At 41.1% G+C, this 18,879-nt stretch overlaps 1 protein-coding gene across 5 annotated transcripts in view; it reads left to right on the top strand.

Moving 5' to 3' along the window:
- Nucleotides 1–18,879, top strand: part of LOC149220598 (POLLEN-EXPRESSED TRANSCRIPTION FACTOR 2) — a 305,610-nt gene that overhangs the window by 113,713 nt on the left and 173,018 nt on the right. For 4 of the 5 annotated variants that reach the window (XM_089384829.1, XM_089384826.1, XM_089384825.1 and 1 more), the window contains exons 6-7: nucleotides 17,156–17,197; nucleotides 17,509–17,592. In XM_089384829.1, coding sequence (XP_089240955.1) covers nucleotides 17,156–17,197; nucleotides 17,509–17,592 — 126 coding nt within the window. The remainder of the gene's footprint in view (nucleotides 1–17,155; nucleotides 17,198–17,508; nucleotides 17,593–18,879) is intronic. The other variant, XM_089384828.1, reaches the window with a different exon arrangement.

Raw genomic sequence — 18,879 nt, 5'->3', positions numbered from 1 at the left:
CTCCTAGGACCCTTGCTAGATTGTGTGGCAACAAGACTTACCTTCGCCTTTTACTTTTCCAATTTGTATAGTTGTAATCACAAACCTTCATTTTGTCAACTTTCCCTTTTGGGACTAAATATGAGTGAGGAGTTGGGGGTAAAACTATCTAACTCTCTTAAGCTTGAACTAACTACAGGAAGATCGATCTCACTAGGAGCATCTACTCACTTGAGATGCCACAATTACAATAGCAACAACAATGCCCATAATCCACATTTCAGTTGGAGATTCCACCAATAGGGCTTATCCAACACTTGGAAACTGTTTTTTTGGAGACTAATTAAGGGTAAGGTGAATGCTTAGGCCTTTATTTATCCTTCAATGGGTCACTACAATGATCTTGTGATGGTGGAAGTATATCTGCTGATTAGTTCTATAAATCCTAATGATAGAGGCGAAAGCTAAGAAGGAAAAATATAGAAGAATCAACTCAACACACAACATTTTTGTAAACTGGTTCCTTTATTGTATGGCATCGATATGATCTCGCAATCAACAACATTTACTAGAGGGGAGGCTAACTTTTTATAAAACTTGTTTTTGATGGCTAGATAACGACTAGTTGATTCCTTCTCTAGCAAAATAATATTTAGTAGTCAATCACATGTTGGAGATTTAGTAATTTTAATAAAATATTACATTACAATTCATGAATTTTCCCATTTGAGGGGTTGAATTGACTCAACTATTCCTTTAGAAGCTCATGCCCCCTTTGCTTGTGGTCCACAAGTTGAAGAAAAATTCATAGATGCCCCAATTTTCCACTTGACTTTCCAAACTACTAGTTGACTTGACTTTTAACACCTTGTAAAGTCAACCTTGCCACCCTTTTGCTTAATCTCCAAATGTCTTGATGAATTTGACTATTCCGTGACTTGGGTTTGCTGTAGCTGGGCCTGATTTCATCTCGGTCTTGCTCCATTTGACCAAATTATGCCCTATGTTGCCACATCATCATTGCTTGCCATGTCATCATGCCCCTTTGTTGGATCTTCAATGCCCCTAGGAATTTGGAGAAATTGAGACATCGGTTTTGTTTGCTCTTCCTCTACAGAGCAATTTTGACATATTGCATGTCAAATTTTGCCAAACATTGTCCTTGTTTTGCCACCTAGAAACCTATAGTACCTATTGGCCAGCGTTGACCTGCCATAATTTGAGCATTCCTTGACCAAATGGAAAAATTCCATGTGGCATGACATCCCCTCATCAATCTCTGCAATATAAGAATGAGTTGACTTTTAGACTTCGAGGACCACTTTGCATTGAGAAACATGAACTGCCTTGGGAAGCATGAAATGTAGCTAATTGTGAGATTGCCATGTATAAGAAACATATGAGGGATACTACACCAAAGCCAAGGCCACATATAGACTCAGTAGACTCATAACCATGTGGGAAGACATAGGTGCACCTGACATCGGCTGGATTGGCTTATACACTGGTGATTACCCCTACAAAAGCAAAGTTCCTCTAAAATCGCGAGTCCTTATGTAAGCCTATCCAAACTCCTCCAATCTTATCCAGTACAAAACGAGTAGAGATGCACTCAAAGGGACCGACCATGGTTTGACCCAATAAGGTGTAGGATACCTAATATAGGGCATCACATGGTTGTTACATAGCTTCAACTTATGACCTTGGGTTAACAATAGTGTGAAAAGTGCTACAATAGATATAGGTACCCCTACTAGTATATGGGGTGACAGGTCCCTTTGCTTGTCTTTGAATGCCAGCTCCAGTAGGTATTGACATCCTTTTTCTCCTTTGTTCAACAACAAGTTTTTCAATCTTTTGTGTGCTTACTATACTTACACCTTGTTGTCTCTCAGATTGTACAAGCATGGTGTAATGTTTCTAATGGAATTATGCAATGAATAACTGAAGCATGAACTAGAAAATGACCAAAAATCTTTATAGACAAGGGAACAAAACACCCAATGCAAGTTTTAGAACAACAACTGAGCCATTTTATTAAAAATCTGGAATAAATGGGAGTACAGTAAAAGGGAACAAGTGCACTTGGGTTTGCAAGTAGAAACTTCGCCCCCAAACTGCCTCTGCGTTGCCCAAAAATTATGCTACAACTGCTATCTGAAAATGGTTTGAATTCCTTGCTGTAATGCTCAGATTGGCTTGAAATTGCTGCTATACCTTCCTCTTAATTTCTCCTACAAGACCCATAAAGGAATTGGTCCCAATCCTTCCAACCAGAAAACCAACAAAATGGAGCAAATTACCAACAGTTGCTAGTTGGAAAGAGACACTTGTTTGAGCCTGCTAGAGTACTCAAAAAATTCAGCCAAATTAATCTTGGCCTCTCCTCAACAAACCCAAAAAAAGAACCAGAAAGGGTTGGGCATAATTCCAACCTTCCAAAATCACCCTCAATTTGTGTGAGAACCCTCTATAGCTGGGTAATTCGTACTGCCTGAAAAATAGTTTCCAAAGCCCAACCAAACCACTTCTACGCTGGCCCAGGAAGAAGAATTTCTACCTGTATGTAATCCACTCAACCAACCCTTCAAATCACTGCAAAATCACTGCTAGGTGCCAAGAGAATATGCCTCTAAATTCCCGGAACCAACGTTGTCATGAAGCTCACTCCCCACAAGAGTGCGTGGTCCCTTACTGCACCTATCCGGCTCCTCAATAGCTCGAATTTCCCTGTCAAATCCCTACGAAACAACTCTAAGAATGTAGCAAAGCTCCCCCAAGGTGGCACTCAAAGTCCACCGAAGAAGAAATTGAGATCTCCCCACGAAAATCTTGTGTGCTAAACAACACTCTGTTGACCAAGCTAAATAGCTTGAGCAAACAATGGTTCAGATATCAAATGAGGAAAAGATCCCAATTGTTGCCCTCACCCTTCTATTTATAATTGTTGCCTTAACTTTCTTTGTGGGTCCCTCCAAATATTTTGACCTCCCTCCACAAAATCGATTTTTCCTCCAAGCAGTGTGTATTCCTTGACGGGTGGCCCCCACATTCCACCAACTCCACATTTTTCCCCTTTTTTCTAAAGTGGGACTTTCTCTTTACCCAAAAGTCAAATATTCCTTTGATTTCTCCATTCTCCTCAGTTGTGGGCCAAAATATCTCCACCCAATTGCCAAAATTACAAAAATGGAAATTCTTCTTAACAAAATTAATTAATTTGGGGACATTACAATTCTCCCCACCAAGAATTGCTTGCCTTGAAACAATCCCTGAAACAAGCACCCTCTCAATCAGCTGACCCAAACAATCAGTGTACCCAAAACCGGGGTCCCAAATGTACCACCCAACCATCTTTGATCTTTGCCCTGTCCTACCAGGGTCCCAAGCCATCTCGGTAAGTGTGAGGCATCCCATGCTCCACTTGCTGTCCAACTCAGCATAGGCCCCAGACGCCCTCTGTAGACCACCACTAAGTAGAGTATCATGGTGGTATAAAATCCTGGCCGTCTCCTCGTGAAACTGCTCTACTGAATAGTCCCTCTCATGCACTCCAAGAGTAAACTCTTGAAGTTGCAATCGAACCTTTGTGGTGTTGAGTCCTCGTCTGCATGAGTCTCTCCTGAGGTCCTCAGGTTGATCGACCTGCCACATTGTGGAAGTCCCCCACGCCATCAACGAATCACTAAAACCCGATGGAAGATCTTGATGACTCTCCCTTGTAGAAACCAGCTCACCCCTATGGGTAGCTGAACTGCTAAGTACTATGATGCTAAGGCCCCACGTCTATCACGACAAGGCACTGTCATGTTGACCCCTTGACACTCTGGTCATCACTGATTGCCTAGCATGCTCGTACTAGAGCCTCTTCCCCAATAACTCTCGGCTATAAGATATGCAATGATCGAGATTAGGCCCAACTCGCCAAAGTGACTCAACAGTACCAACGCCTAACTCCATGGCTAGCCCCAGTCCTGAGCAACAATATGCCTCGCCATATGGGGAGGTTTTTGGTGAAACCCATGGGTTCGCTTGAGAATGAATCAAATCACCTGTTATTTTGACCCTGCTTGCTGAAAAGTGGTGTATCCTACCACCCCATTGGATCCCATAATGTTAAATTTGGCAACTAGGGCCAAACTTCACATTGGACAACTCATATGAGGCAGCTCATATTTTTCTTGGATTCCTCTCTCCGAGAGGTGTAGGATTGATTAAAGATGATCCCATTTTGACATGTAAAAATGAAATTATGAATTTATTTTGATTATGGACAAATTGTTAAGGTCGGCCAACAAACTCATGTAGGTTCAGAAGCCCAACAGTCACGTTTATTCATCCTCAACGTTTGCCTATAAGTACATGATGCCTCATTCTCATTTGGAAAGACTTCACTCACTCATCTTCTCTCTCCTACTTTTATTGGGTACAAAAATCAGAAGCTACTCTCCACACGTGCGAAGGGAAAAAAGGGTTTTTTCTGTTTCATCGGTGGCTAGATTTGACTGAAAATTTCAGAGGCTGTTTTTGACTGTGTTGACTTGTTTTTGGTGCAATTTTGGGTGGAGGAATTCTGTCCTAGTAGGCCACAAATCTGGGCACAAGAATCGAGGCAATCTGACCACTTGTTTGACCAACATTGACTGTACTAGGGCTGGTCGCAGTGTTGACTTTTGTTGACTGGACTTTTTCGGACTGTTTTGGGCTGATTAGACTTGTTGGAGGTCGAAGTTGACTGGTTTTGACCAAGCTGGATTGAGGAAGAAATCTACGCTGTTGACCAACATTGACTTTTTGGTTAGGGCTTTCTATTTTTTTTGTTTGATTGATCAAATTTTCACTGTAATTGGACAAGTGAATATTATACATTGTACTCTCTCCCTCTGTTGAAATTTTGAAGAATTATAAGAAGAATTGATCAAGGGTTTCCCCACATTGGGGTTTGTCCCTGGCTGGTACCATATCTTGTGTCCTCTTGTGTTGGTTTGTCTTCTACTGTTATTGTTTATGTTTTATCTGCATTTTACTATAATGTTGATGTGATTGCTAAACTGGATATTGATATCGGGCTAATAAAGAAATTGAAGTAAAATTGTTCTAAGCATAGAACATACCATTGTTATCCTAAAATTAACACAATATTGGAGGTCCACAACTCCCAATCCTCACTGCCTGCCGCTGTGATATGTTACTAGCTGTTAGGACCCCTCTGTGCCTCGTCTCTAACTCCTACATGTATCCAATAGGTAGGCACTGAGCATCAAGAGCCTGTGCTATGAATGACCAACTGCTCTGCACCTGCCAAATCACACAGCAAGATCTACTACCCCAACTCTTGAGTATGTGCTTGGGTACCGCTGGAAGTCTAGGCGTCATCTTGCCAACAAGGACTACCTTCATCTTGCCAACGAGGACTACCTTTCCCCGTACCTCACACTCACTTAACGCCTCGAGCTGTACATCGGAAATAACACCATGCAGGTCCCTCTCGGTCACCTCCCTAAGTGTGAGCCCAAGGGTGGGACATACGCTGCATCGAAAATAAATCACGCCATCCTTAAGCCTGTGTCCATCAATTCATGCACCCACCAAACATCTCAACTGGAGAGTCTTCTCCCCGCCCATGACACGCAGTGTCTCATCCAACTGCCTAGGGTGGGCATCTCATGTCCTGCTGCCCGAACGAAGAGCATCGAGGGGCATCAACCAAACGCTCTGCGAATGTAAGCAACACTGGAGGATGATGGTTGGGTAGGTCCCCAAGGGTATGATTGAGAGTCTATAGGGATACTGAAGAATAATCCTACGGACAACCCTTTCTTCGCCTCAGATTTGCTGATAACCCCCTTGAAGACCTATCTCCACTAAACATGGTGTCCCCAGATGCTCAACAATGTCCTCATCAATCCTACGTGAATTGCATCCAATGGTACACCTAATGCCACTGTCCATAAGTCTCCTTGGAGGAAACGCTCCAAGAGCTCGTTGTGCCGCATCATGTGCCACTGCATACCACCAAGTATCACCGCACTCCTCGGTATGCCATTGTATGCCGCAACTTGTCCTTGTACGCCACTGGATCACCCTGCCTACTATTGTATCACCCTATGATGTTGGGTACGCCATATGCACCAACGTAGCTGTCGCCCCACTAACAAATCCAGTGTGGTGTGAGTCACTACCCCTACTCCATGGTGTGACCCCATGCATCGCGACACACCACCACGCACCTCCGTGCTCACATGTGAGTCACTGCCCAACGTTGTATGCCCCTACACACCGATGGATGCCATGATCTAAAGCTGAGAAGCCCGCACCCTATCAGTATCGCCACCTCCATTGTCACATCACCATTCCCTCTGATGCGTGGACCTTGCCTCCGAATCCTCCCTAAGAGACACAAGGGGTGAATCTCCATATGTACTAGTGGTGATGCCATTGTTGTGCTGCTCCTCCATGACCACTGTGCCCCACATAATTGGGGAGAACCCTTGGCTCCATACAGGGCACTGTCTGGTAGCTTACCAATGCCACCTCCTCCGACAAACTCCTGCCAAAGTATGCCAATCATCTTGTGATCCCATGTACAACCATCGTTCCAAGACAACCTAAGGAGTCTGTCCATAAATTGGTTGGCCACTGGTGCTGACCGAAACTCCCCTAGCAAATGCGTGCGCTCAACCGCTAGGTCAACTATACCACCAAGGTCGTAGTCAACTAACATATCTGGGAAATGATAGGTAGTCCCACTTAGATCCCAATGCTAATTTGGGCTTTTGGTATCCCCAGTGCCTAGAAGCTCCCGCTGAGCTTCACCGGGCTTCACTACCATCTCCATAGCCCACTCCACCAGGTACCAACTCAGAATCGCTCACCATCCAACCCCAAGAGAGGGATCGAATGTACGAACTCCCATACATAGAACAAGCCTTCCATCCTGCAGACGTTGCACCTTGCGCAACTCATGTCGCCTCATCTTATCATCCTTGTCAACACAAAATATGTTGAGCTGACTCTGCCTCTCCCTCTCCAATGTGCAAAGGTAACCTACTACTGCTACCAGGCCCATCTATGTATGTCTGAAGAGGGTTGCTTTGATGCTCTAATGTGCACTCTAGCTGGACCATTAGGGAATCCAATTGTTCTCCAACGTGAGTCAGTTTGGCCGCTGACTTGGCACAAACCACTCTCATGCCCTCCAGCCCCTCGTTTTGCTGTAGAATGGCCTCTCATACTGTCGTGGCCTTCTCTCTCAATGCTAGAAGGCCAACCTGGAACTGATGAAACTACCGTGGGCATCTATCACTTGTAGACTGGGTCACAACTTTGGATACCTCAACAATTATCGGCATCTCATCCATGGGTGGCACCTCCTCAACAGATGGCTCTATGGGTGTAGGCTCTATCTTCTCCACCAAGGTGTCAACTGGGGCTATCAAAGAGGTCTCTAATAATGGTGACTTCTGCGCCACACCGAGTATATTGATGTGCTCCTCACCATCTTGCGGGCTCTCAGCATCATGCTCAACCTCCTCCTTAGGCTCTTGATATCTAAAGCCAGGTCTCCACCAACAAAAGCGCCCCCTGGTTTGACCCTCTAACTGTTCTTGTCTTGCTTGCTCCTTTTCAGGAGATCTGGTGCCCTGATTCTGTTGACTTTCCCCACATGATGTAGATCGCTGCACCCCCACGACCTGCGCACCTCTAGTGTCTCTGCTGTAAGGGTGAGGATGGGTCTGGTCTGTCACCGTCCTCAACTGGGCCAACCTCTCATCGTTCCAACGGATTCCACCCCAGAATTTCTGCATACTGAATATCCCTTGAGCCATGGGTTTGTCTACGGTTTCACCCGTCACTGTGCATTCATACCCAATTCTCCCATGTTCTTGTTGGCTACCCACAGCTGGGCCAAGATCAAGGCTCTGATACCACTGTAATGTTCCTAATGGAATTATGCAATGAATAATTGAAGCATGAACTAGAAAACGACCAAAAATCGTTACGCACAAGACACCAAAACACCCAATACAAGTTTTAGAACAATAGTTGAGCCATTTTATTAAAAATATGGAATAAATGGGAGTACAATAACAAGGAACAAGTGCACCTGGGCTTGCATAAGCAAGTTGAAGCAAACCCAAGGTGAGAAAGATGCCCCAATGAGTAGAAACTTCGACCCCCAAACTGCCTTTGCGCTGCCCAGAAATTGTGCCACTGCTGCTATCTGAAAATGGTTCGAATCCCTTGCTGGAATGCTCGGATTGGCCTGAAATTGTTGTTGTAGCTTCCTCTTAATTTTTCCCACAAGACCCAGAAAGGAATTGGTCCCAATCCTTCACACCAGAAAACCCACAAAATGGAGCAAATTACCAACAGTGGTTGGTTGGAAAGAGACACCTGTTTGAGCCCGCTAGAGTGCTCAGAAAATTCAGCCAAATTAATCTTGGCCTCTCCTCAACAAACCTAGAAAAACCCAGAAAGGGTTGGGCCTAATTCCAACCTTCCAAAATCACCCCCAATTTGTGTGAGCACCCTCTACAGCTGGGTAATTTGTACTGCTTGAAAAATAGCTGCCAAAGCCCTCCAAAATTAGCTGAGAATACCTCCAAGAATTATCCTTATGCCCCCTTGTAAATCTTCAGCCCCAACTCTAGTTCAAGCCTCCACAACCAACGTGCTCCTCTAATGACTGCGTAGGCCCAACCAAACCACTTCTACGCTGGCCCAGGAAGAAGAATTTCGGCTTGTATGTAATCCACTTAGCCAACCCTTCAAACCATTGCAAAATTGCTGCTAGGTGCCAAGAGAATATGCCTCTAAATTCCCGGAACCCACGCTGTCATGAAGTTCACTCCCCACAAGAGTGCGTGGTCCCTTACTGCGCCCATCTTGCTCCTCAATAGTTCGGATTTCCCTGTGAAATCCCTCTAGAACAACTCTAAGAATGTAGCAAAGCTCCCCTAGAGTGGCACTTGAAGTCCACCGAAGTAGGAGTTGAGATCTCCCCTTGGACATCTCGTGTGCTAAACAACATTCTATTGACCCAGCGAAACAAATTGAGCAAACAACGATTCAGATATCAAATGAGGAAAAGATCCCAATTGTTGCCCTCACCCTTCTATTTATAATTGGCGCCTTACCTTTCCTTGTGGGTATATTTTGACCTCCCTCCAAGGGGTTTCATGCTTAAGGTCTTTTATTTTAGAGGTCAAGTACCCATTGAGTGCTTCTAGGTTTTATCCTAGGTCAAGAAGTCAAAAGAGTCATTGTCATAAGTTGAAGACCCCATCAGGCACATTGTAACTTGTAAAGAAAATTATTTTTTGTCATTAAAGTGTCAAAATACCTATGTTGCACGGGTACCGCTCTCGGTCGTTGGAGAGAAAATACCCCATGCTCTGGCGCTCCTGGGAGCTTAGGAGCTGGTACGAAATGCTCTAAAATAGGCGGAAACTTTGGTTGGAGCATTGGAGCTTTCTGGGAGCTTGTATTAGCAAAAATTTTGGTTTTAAGAGCGGGTTTCAAGTGGGAGCTCCGATCGGGAGCTCGTAGGGGCTTCTATCCATCGAGGATCGTCTATACGCTCCTTGATGGATTGGAGCTCCTACGCGCTCTCGATCCATGCGTATCCGATATATTAAAAATTAATACATGAGTTGTTTCATGGTGGGAAAGGACACAGAACTAGCAACTCAAGTATTGGAGGGATTAGGTTACGACGATATTCTGGATTGCCTGGAAAGTCTTAGTAAAAAATTCCTTCTAGAATATCATCTCGACGTCGAGTTAGATGATGAATCTGAATGCACGCCGGAAAAACCCGTAAGAATTATTTCTGTATTTAATCTTTGTCCTACGAAAAGGAGAGGTCTCGGTGGATTCTTATTGCCCCTAATTGTTTGTTTTTCTCAGATTGGTGACGACTATAATTTCTACCTTCCACACCCAAGGGGAAGATATAAAATTGCAATGCATGATCAAATTAGGAGTTTAGCCAGACGTTACGCTATGGAAGAGTTTCGTACCCCTAACCCTCTTCGACTTAGCTGCTCAGATGATATACAAAAGATGTTGCTGTTGCAAGTATGTGTATTCCGTGCCCAGTTTTTTATTACTTTTAAATAATCCATAAAACACAGACATTTGACTTAACTTTGTTATTCTCGTTTGTCAGGGCGGAGCAGAGTCGTGTGGGATACGAGGGATTCAGACTCAAAAAGGTCAGAATCAAGCTGTTTGCATGAAGTACTTAATTAAGAAACCTGGGACCAATAGTCGTCTTGTGGTTGATCTCTGAGGTGCATCGGTGGGTGTGTAATCTTATTACTGTAACTGTGGTGAGTTTAATAAGACTAATGGATTTGGGAAATCTGTGCAGACATCGGCCTCTCATGAAAAGCTATCAATTGCTTTCTTTTTTGGAAAACTGGGGAAGTCATCAACTATCCCTCAAATTGGGGACACAACGTTTTATGAGATTGTGGGTGTTTAATTTTTCCAGAGATTAGATCTGTAATAAAAATCGATACTTTGAATTATTAAAATATTTATCACTTGAAATGGACTTATGAAATTTGTGCAGGTCACCCTAGAAATACATTCCATCGCGGGGAAGTTTAACGTCAGAGTGGTGGATTTTGTCTTTGTTGCATCTCCATTTGAGTTTCATGCGAAGATGGAAGAATTCCAATTGTATGGTGCTATATTGATGTGCTTTCTCACTTTTCCATCTCCCCGCGGTCACAGACATGATCCATGCATACTCGAAAATTAATATATATTAAATTTTAATTTTTAATATATTATATTATTGTTGCTCCCAACTTGACGTTTCTTGTAAATTTGGGCAAAGCTTCTATCCGTACTGGATACTCGTTCCCACGTATCCAAAGTACCCACGTACCAGAAACTCGTGCAACATTGCAAAATACCCTTCAAGATCAAGTTGGCTTGGCAGCTGGGAAGTCGGCCTAATTTGAGGAGCCACGTCCACATTAAGAAGCCTATATAAGAGAGGGAACTTGATATAAAGGAGGGAACTCAACCTCCTTGGAAGACGTTCATCACTCACTCATTCAAGCGAAGGAGGAAGAGGAAGAAGGCAACAAAGAAGGAAGAGGATGGAGAAGACTTATTTCTGGGCTATTTCTCTCTCACACGTGCGAAGGAAGGTTGGATTTCTATTGCTGGTCTAGGGTTTTTTCTTCTGCAGGTTCGATCTTGAAGAAGGAAGAGAAAGAAGGTTAGTGAAGGTCACATTAGGCCATCCTCAAGCACCAGAAGAAGGAGAAAGCCAAGCGAAGGTCTGAAGAAGTCTTGGGAGGCCAGAATAAGCTCACAGGTGTGGCAGTAACTACTGCTGGGAGGGCTAAAAAATTTAGATTTGCAGTAGAGGCCGAAATTCTGAAGTTAGGGATTGAAGTTGTGCTGCTAGAAGATATTTGGCTGGGTTTAACTTGGACAAAGAAAGCACATCATCCGGACGGGTTGGACTTGGTCTTGTAGGGAATTGGTTTTGTTCTAGAGGTCTTGGAATTCGTCAATTGAAGAATCTATAAGAAGAGAATAGAATTGCGGGTGAGGTTTTGGCCTTGGCTTGTAGCCTACATGAAGATGAAAAATCAAATCATGAAGATGAAGGTCCCACTGAACCTATACAACCTGTGGTAATCCCCGAAACTAGAAAGAGACCTAACTGGTTGAAGTCTACACTACTTGATGCAGAAGGTCATGGAGCAGTTCGAGGCACATTCACGGAAAGCAAGAAGCCCAAACGATATTCTGGGTATGTAGCCTATATGACGAAATTGATAGGAGCAGAGCCATCCACCTTTAAATAAGTTGTCTCACACCAGGATGGAAGGGTGCCATGAATGAAGAGTATTAATTGATAATGAAAAAGGGAGTTTGGGAGATCGTACCTAGGCCTGAAGACAAATCTGTGGTAACTTCCAAGTGGCTCTACATGATTAAACATGCAACAAATGGAAGCATTGATAAATATAAGGCAATATTTGTGGCTAAGGGCTTCTCTCGACAAGAAGGCATGGATTATGAAGAGATATTTTCTTTTATAACAAGGTATATAACTATACACTCGTTGGTCTCTTTAGCAGCATTGATGGGATGGAACATCCACCAAATGGATGTCAAGACTGCATTCGTGAATGGCACAATTGATGAGGAAGTCTATATAGAGAAACCCTTGGGATTTGAAGTTAAAGATAGAGAGGCATATGTTTGTAGATTGAAGAAGGCATTATATGACCTCAAGCAAACACTAAGAGCATGGTATGCTAGGATGGATGCATACCTTTAGAGATTAGGCTTCACAAAGAGTTATGCTGATCCAGACCTTTATATTAAGGTTGTGAAGGGAGAGCCAGAATCATTCTTTTGTATGTGGATGATCTTCTCTTGACAGGTGTGGAAGGTCGAATTGAAGAATGTAAGAAACTAGTAGAAAAATTTGACATGAAGGATCTAGGGTTGATGCACTACTATTTAGGTCTGGAAGTCTAGCAAGGACATGATGAGATCTATCTAGGTCAAGGGAAGTATGTCAACGGACGTTGAAGAGGTTTGGCATGATGGATTGCAAACCAATGACAACCCTGATAATCACAAACTTTAAAAGACTAAGGAGTTCTGAATCGAGCCATGTGGATCCTACCAGGTATAGACAATTGATTGGCTTACTAATGTGCTTCGTGAATACACAACCAAACATATGTTTTGCAGTAAATGTTCTCAGTCAGTTCCAAGTGGAGACGAAGCATGATCATTGGATAGGAACAAAACATATACTAAGATATCTACAAGGAACAATCCACTACTGCTTGAAATATGATAGGAGGAATGACGTCCATTTGACTGGATATACACATTCCAACTGGGGAGGCAGTGACCAGGATGGAAGGAGCACTACAAAAGGATGTTTTAGTTTGGGACCCTCCATGATCTCATGGATGAGCAGAAAGCAAGATACGGTTGCTTTGAGTAGTGTTGATGCTGAGTGTATTGCAGCCTGTGCAGTAAGCAGAGAAGCTGTCTGGTTGACGAAGCTGCTGTCTGACTTGTTTGAAGGACCAATGGATCTGACAATGATACATTGTGATAATTCTAGTTGTCTAAGATTGTCTAAAAACCCAATGTTTTATGGAAAGACAAAGCATATAAACAACAAGTATCACTACATTCGGAAGCTAGTACAAGATGGTGTATTGCAACTACGGTATATCTCCATTGATGAACAGGTAGCTGATATTTTGACAAAATCTCTTCCTAACAAGAAGCTTGTGTATTTGAGAGATAAGCTTGGTTTGGTTGATATATCCTCCCTGGTTGAGAGGGAGAGATAGGCACATCATTCTTGTCTTCACTTGGGAAGAAAGAATGGAGGATTGGGTAAGCATTTGGCATTCGATACTCTTTGAGGATGTGGTAGGGCATCCAAGATAAGAGTAGTCATAGAGGACCGATATTCTTTGAGGATTGACTATCCAAGATAAGAATAGTCTTGGTGGAACATACTTTGAGAGAACCTAGGTGTGGTATGTTTCGAGAGAGACAATGATGATGGTGTCTATAAATCATTGGTCTCACCAGCATTGTGCTTTGATCTTGTGGAGAGATAGAGCTATTAGTTAAGGGCCAATGCCTTGCTATATGACAATGCTAATTGAGATGATGCTAAACAGATGGGTTACCAATCCAACTCTTCTTATGAGATCTTGTCAGATTGAGAATGTCCATGTACCATTAATGAATGCCTCCCTAGTTAAGAGGGAGTGTTGAAAAATGTGTAACTAGGTTCGGTCTTCATAAATATGAAATGTACTTTTGATTCTTGTATATTGTAAACTGAAAGAAAATTATTATTATTATTTTTGGAGCATGAGTTTCATGCTCAAGTTCTTTTATTTTAGAGGTCAAGCACCCATTGAGTGCTTCTAGGATTTGTCCTAGGTCAAGAAGTCAAAAGAGTCATTGTCATAAGTTGAAGACCCCATTGGGCACACTGTAACTTGTAAAGGAAATTATTTTTTTCATTAAAGTGTCAAAATACCCTTCAAGACCAAGTCGGTTTGCCAGTTGGGAAGTTGGCCTAATTTGAGGAGCCACGTCCACCTTAAAAAGCCTATATAAAGGAGGGAACTCAACCTCCTTGGAAGACATTCATCACTCACTCATTCAAGTGAAGAAGGAAGAGGAAGAAGGAAGCGAAGAAGGAAGAGAATGAAGAAGACTTGTTTCTGTGCTCTTTCTCTCGGAGACGTGCAAAGGAAGGCTATGGTTTCTGCTGTTGGTCTAGGGTTTTTTCTTCTGCAGGTTCAATCTTGAAGAAGAAAGAGAAAGAAGGTCAACAAAGGTCACATTAGGCCATCCTCAAGCACTAGAAGAAGGAGAAAGCCAAGCGAAGGTCTGAAGAAGCCTTGGGAGGCCAGAATAAGCTCACACGTGTGGCAACAACTACTGCTAGGAGGGCCGAAAATTTCAGACTTGCAGTAGAGGCCGAAATTCTGAAGTTGGGGGTCGAAGTTGTGCTGTTGGAAGAGATTTGACTGGGTTTGACTTGGACAAAGGAAGCACATCATCTGGAAGGGTTGGACTTGGTCTTGGTCTAGAGGTCTTGAAATTCGTCAATTGAAGAATCTATAAGAAGAGAAGAGATTTGCGAGTTTTCCTCTCAAGTGGAGAGGTTTTGGCACTGGCTTGTAGCGTACATTCTGTGTTCTTGTTCTTCTTGTTTTGGTCGCTGTTTGATGATATACAAACATAATAACAAGTAAAGAAGCTAATAAGTAAGAAAAGGTAAAAAGAGATCACAAACAGTTATCAAGAAAAGAGAAATAACTCTAATCATTGCCCTTTAGATTTCTCAACAGATAGCTGCAAAACAAGGGTTAGAAAAAATTTATATACAAAATTAATTACAAAAAATTAATTTACAAAATATACAAATATACAATGCTTAAAATATTTTGAAGAATAATTTTTTTTTATATGATAATTTGACAATGGCTTGATGTATTTCGAAAAATAGATGTTAACCAAAACCTTAATGAAGTAAGCAAATCACATAAAATATTCGAAGTCCAAACAAGGTCAACTTTTGCCTATAGTCTGTGAACTTGGAGCTCGAGGGCCGAGGAACCTGTAAACTCTATATATTTTCTTAAGAAAACTCGTTAGAACATACAATGAATCAAATCACCTAAGATAATCCCAAAACTTACTAATAGACTGTTCCTATCATCTACAAATGAAATAATGATTCATATAATATTTGAAGCACAATATAGGAAAGCACATACCCAACACATACCACAGATCAATGAGACAAAGACACCATGAACTGTACCCCAAAGTCTTTTATTATGAGATTCAAACATTCTCGGCAGAACAGTGGCTTCACACCAACATTTACAAAATTACATATGATCAAAGATCAAGATCATCGTGATTAATAGAAGCTCAACAACATTTTGTTTATAGAGAAATTCCTCTAAGTGGAAAATAACAACTAGTTGGCTTGATCCCTGTCAAAATAATCTCGATCGTCGATAAATACTTGATCAACTTTTAATCTCTGTCGTCGAAAATATTTATTTTTGAGGAATTTTCGAATTTCTCATTAAAATCCTTTTTTATTAGTTTAAAAATAATTATTTTGAACTAATTTCCTAAAAAAATTGACTTTGACTTAACCACCAAGGTCTAAAGGTCCAAATTATTTTCTTGAAATTTTCTAATATTCCCTTAGTGGGAGACCTCCAAAAGTTAATTTCTTTTAGACCAACGGATTTTCTTACTTTGAAAAATTAATTATTATAACATTTTAATTTTGATTCTAAATTAATTAGTTTTTGGCTTAGGATTTAAGTTTATTTTTGCCAGAAAAATTAGTTAATTGACTCATGAGAAGATTAATTATTTTTCCACCCTTAAATATTTTAGCCATGGTGTCCAAGTATGAGGGACTATGCACTAAAAATATTTTTTACATAAGGTTTCTCAAGTTCAACCCTAAAGGAGGAATACCCGTTCGTTATAGACCCGCATAATATTTATCCAATTCTGCGACATAATATGATCTAATAGACCAAGTGATTTTTAAGAAAATAATTTAGCCAATTAGCTTAAATTATTCCCAAATCACTTTTACAATAGACTCGACTAAAACACTAAGACTTGACTAAGACTTCGACGATAAATTGCACCCTATATTTGGGGTTGAGGTTGGAGGGAAAAACTCTGCCGATCATCCATGTTTAGAAACACGGATAATCAGTGAGATAAAAAACCTCCTAGGATGAAATTCATTGCCAAAATCGTAGGCTTATCTAGGTGGTTACATAATTAAATGGTCGTACTAGCATCATTTACATTATAATTTTGTAGAATGGGTTTACAATGATATGGCAGACTGCTGGCTAATGATTCTGAACTTTGAAAAAAATCCTTCAAGTCTTTGGATCCTAGTTCCTTGGAATGTTGAAAAAATGGGTGCAACACACCTTCTTGTATATTTTTCTTTGGCTCGGTATTTAAGAGGCAGGCACTGAGTTCTTTAGCTATGTTCTTTCAATATTTTTCTAGGAGTTGCTTGCACTTCAACATTTTACCTACTGCACTGGATGCACCTCTTAGTCCCATTCAACTACTTTTATTGTCATTTATCGGACATTAATAAAATTATCTTATCTTTTCTTTATCTATCCTTTGATGCAGAAGTTGTAAGATTGTCCCATCTTCACTTTGAGAAGTGTTTGATAAAATGTCATGGGTGGTTTGTAAGAGGAGAGCTTGACTCGTAATAATGCCACTGTTCTGGTGAAATTTAATAAGGTCATGCCCTCTTTCACCTAATATTGGTGTCTTGTAATAGCTTGAATAGGTGGGATTGTGACCATAATCATTACTGTAGCTTTATCTTATCTTCTTCAAAAGTTCATCTTGAATTCAATTATTTACAGTAAAATGTCCCAAATTGAGTGCTTCTATTAGAATTTTGTGGGTTTTCCAAAACTGAATTCCAGTTTGTTGCATTCCTTAGCAATGCAGCTTTGGAAGGGATCTACGCTTGCTTAGTGCTCATCTCAGAAAAACTCATGTTTGATTTCATTTGCATTGAGGTATTCAAGAATGATAAATTTCGATGAATTCATTGCAGATCGTGGCTGCTATACTGGCATTTCTTGCTGAAGTTAACGAGGTAACAAATTCATCTCATACTGTGTTTCTTTGCTGAGATTCAATTTATATGATTAATTTATTTAATTTAGTTTCTTTGTTTGCTTTTTTGAGAAAGTGCATCTTATATTATATGGCAAAACATTACGAATAAAGCTCATAATGAGTTGCTCTTTGTGCATGAGCTATTGTTTCTGAATCATTTTAATCTTTTAGGATTGTCTCAAACTTTTTAACGGTTGTCAATTATTTCAAATTAAATTGTATTTCGCAAGTTTACTTGAGATCTTGTAAAAATTTCAACGAGCTGATATTCTTAATGAATGCATATAGCAGGTCAATATTGGACTTGAAGACCTTTCAAAAGAATTGAATGTACCAGCTCATACTTCCAAGCTACGATATAAAGAGTTTCAGGTTTTCCAATTTTCTTTGTCTTCATTTTCGATAGTTGCTCTGTCCTTGTTCTGATCACTTAGATTATTCTATAAGTACCAGAAGCACTTGTCAAATAAAAAAAATGGATTGTAAAGGGTGTTGCTTCCTTCAAACTTCATCTGTGTTTTACACTAGACCGGTACAAATAATCACTTTTGTAAAGTCCCAAATTTTACTTTGTGGAAGAGCATTTTGTCTTATTTGATATTCCATTTTCATGGAAGAAATTGATATTAATCTATGTTTCACAATGGTTGGGGGATGGTTGGATATGAGAAATAGAGGAGAGCCCCTGGAATATATTGGAAATACTAAAATGATATCAATTTTACTATTAAAGGATCATGATTAATCACATATGCGACATCCAGTTACACAACTTGAAATTCAGATATGTGAATCTATACATCCATGCATCATACAATGATACATCCATATATTATCATCAGACATGATACAAAACTTTTATATGAAATACTTTTATTTTTTTTACTCTTGGTAAGTCTTATCTTATTTATAGGATATGTTACCCACCACTTCGTGGGTGATATCCCCAAGATAATTTTTTCTCTATGATGAACCCCTTGCAGCCTCCTACTAGTTTGTTGTGCCATTTCTTTGTCACCTGAGCCAGCCATGTGGTCCCTCACCCACCTGTATTGATTGTATGTCTGAAGGTGGGCCTCCCGAATCTAAAGGTATGTCTTGTCATTTGGTAATTGAGTATTGGGTTTACTTATCATGGATACTTCTGGGTATGGATTGATGGGGGGATTTGGTGAAAACGGTGGGCTTAGTTTGTGCTCTTGTCCCCTTGATCTCTTTTGAATGTTACTCTTGGACCTTAGTCCTGTGGGATCTCTTTTATTGACCATTTGTTTGTAGGGTGGTACTACTTGGGAAACCCCGACTTTGGGCGCGTGTTCCTGCTCCTTTATTTGCATATATTACTCCCTTTCTACTCACTCTATCCCACTCATCATTTCTCCCACCTAGGTCCACATTTCCATTCCGGGTCCACATAGGGCCAGCCTCCCTATCCCCTTGCCTCCACCTTGGGTCAGGCCTAGAATGATGCCTTAGAGGTTGAAGCAGCTAAAAGAAAAAGAAAAAAACATAATTGGCCACACTTAACAGGAAATTGTACCACAAAATGCAAAAGATGGTCGGGACAAAATAATTAGCACGTAGACAAAAGCCAATACATGAGCTCTAATCCAATCCATGGTCATTACCCTGGTTCCATACGCCCTAGATGAGCCTCCT

This window comes from Pinus tabuliformis, chromosome Q (genome assembly GCF_031772625.1).
Source record: "Pinus tabuliformis cultivar Carrire ecotype Pingquan chromosome Q, CPIR1, whole genome shotgun sequence".
Taxonomy (NCBI): domain Eukaryota; kingdom Viridiplantae; phylum Streptophyta; class Pinopsida; order Pinales; family Pinaceae; genus Pinus; species Pinus tabuliformis.
Note: the sequence above shows the minus strand (reverse complement) of the source record. Positions and strands in the feature narration are given on the sequence as shown.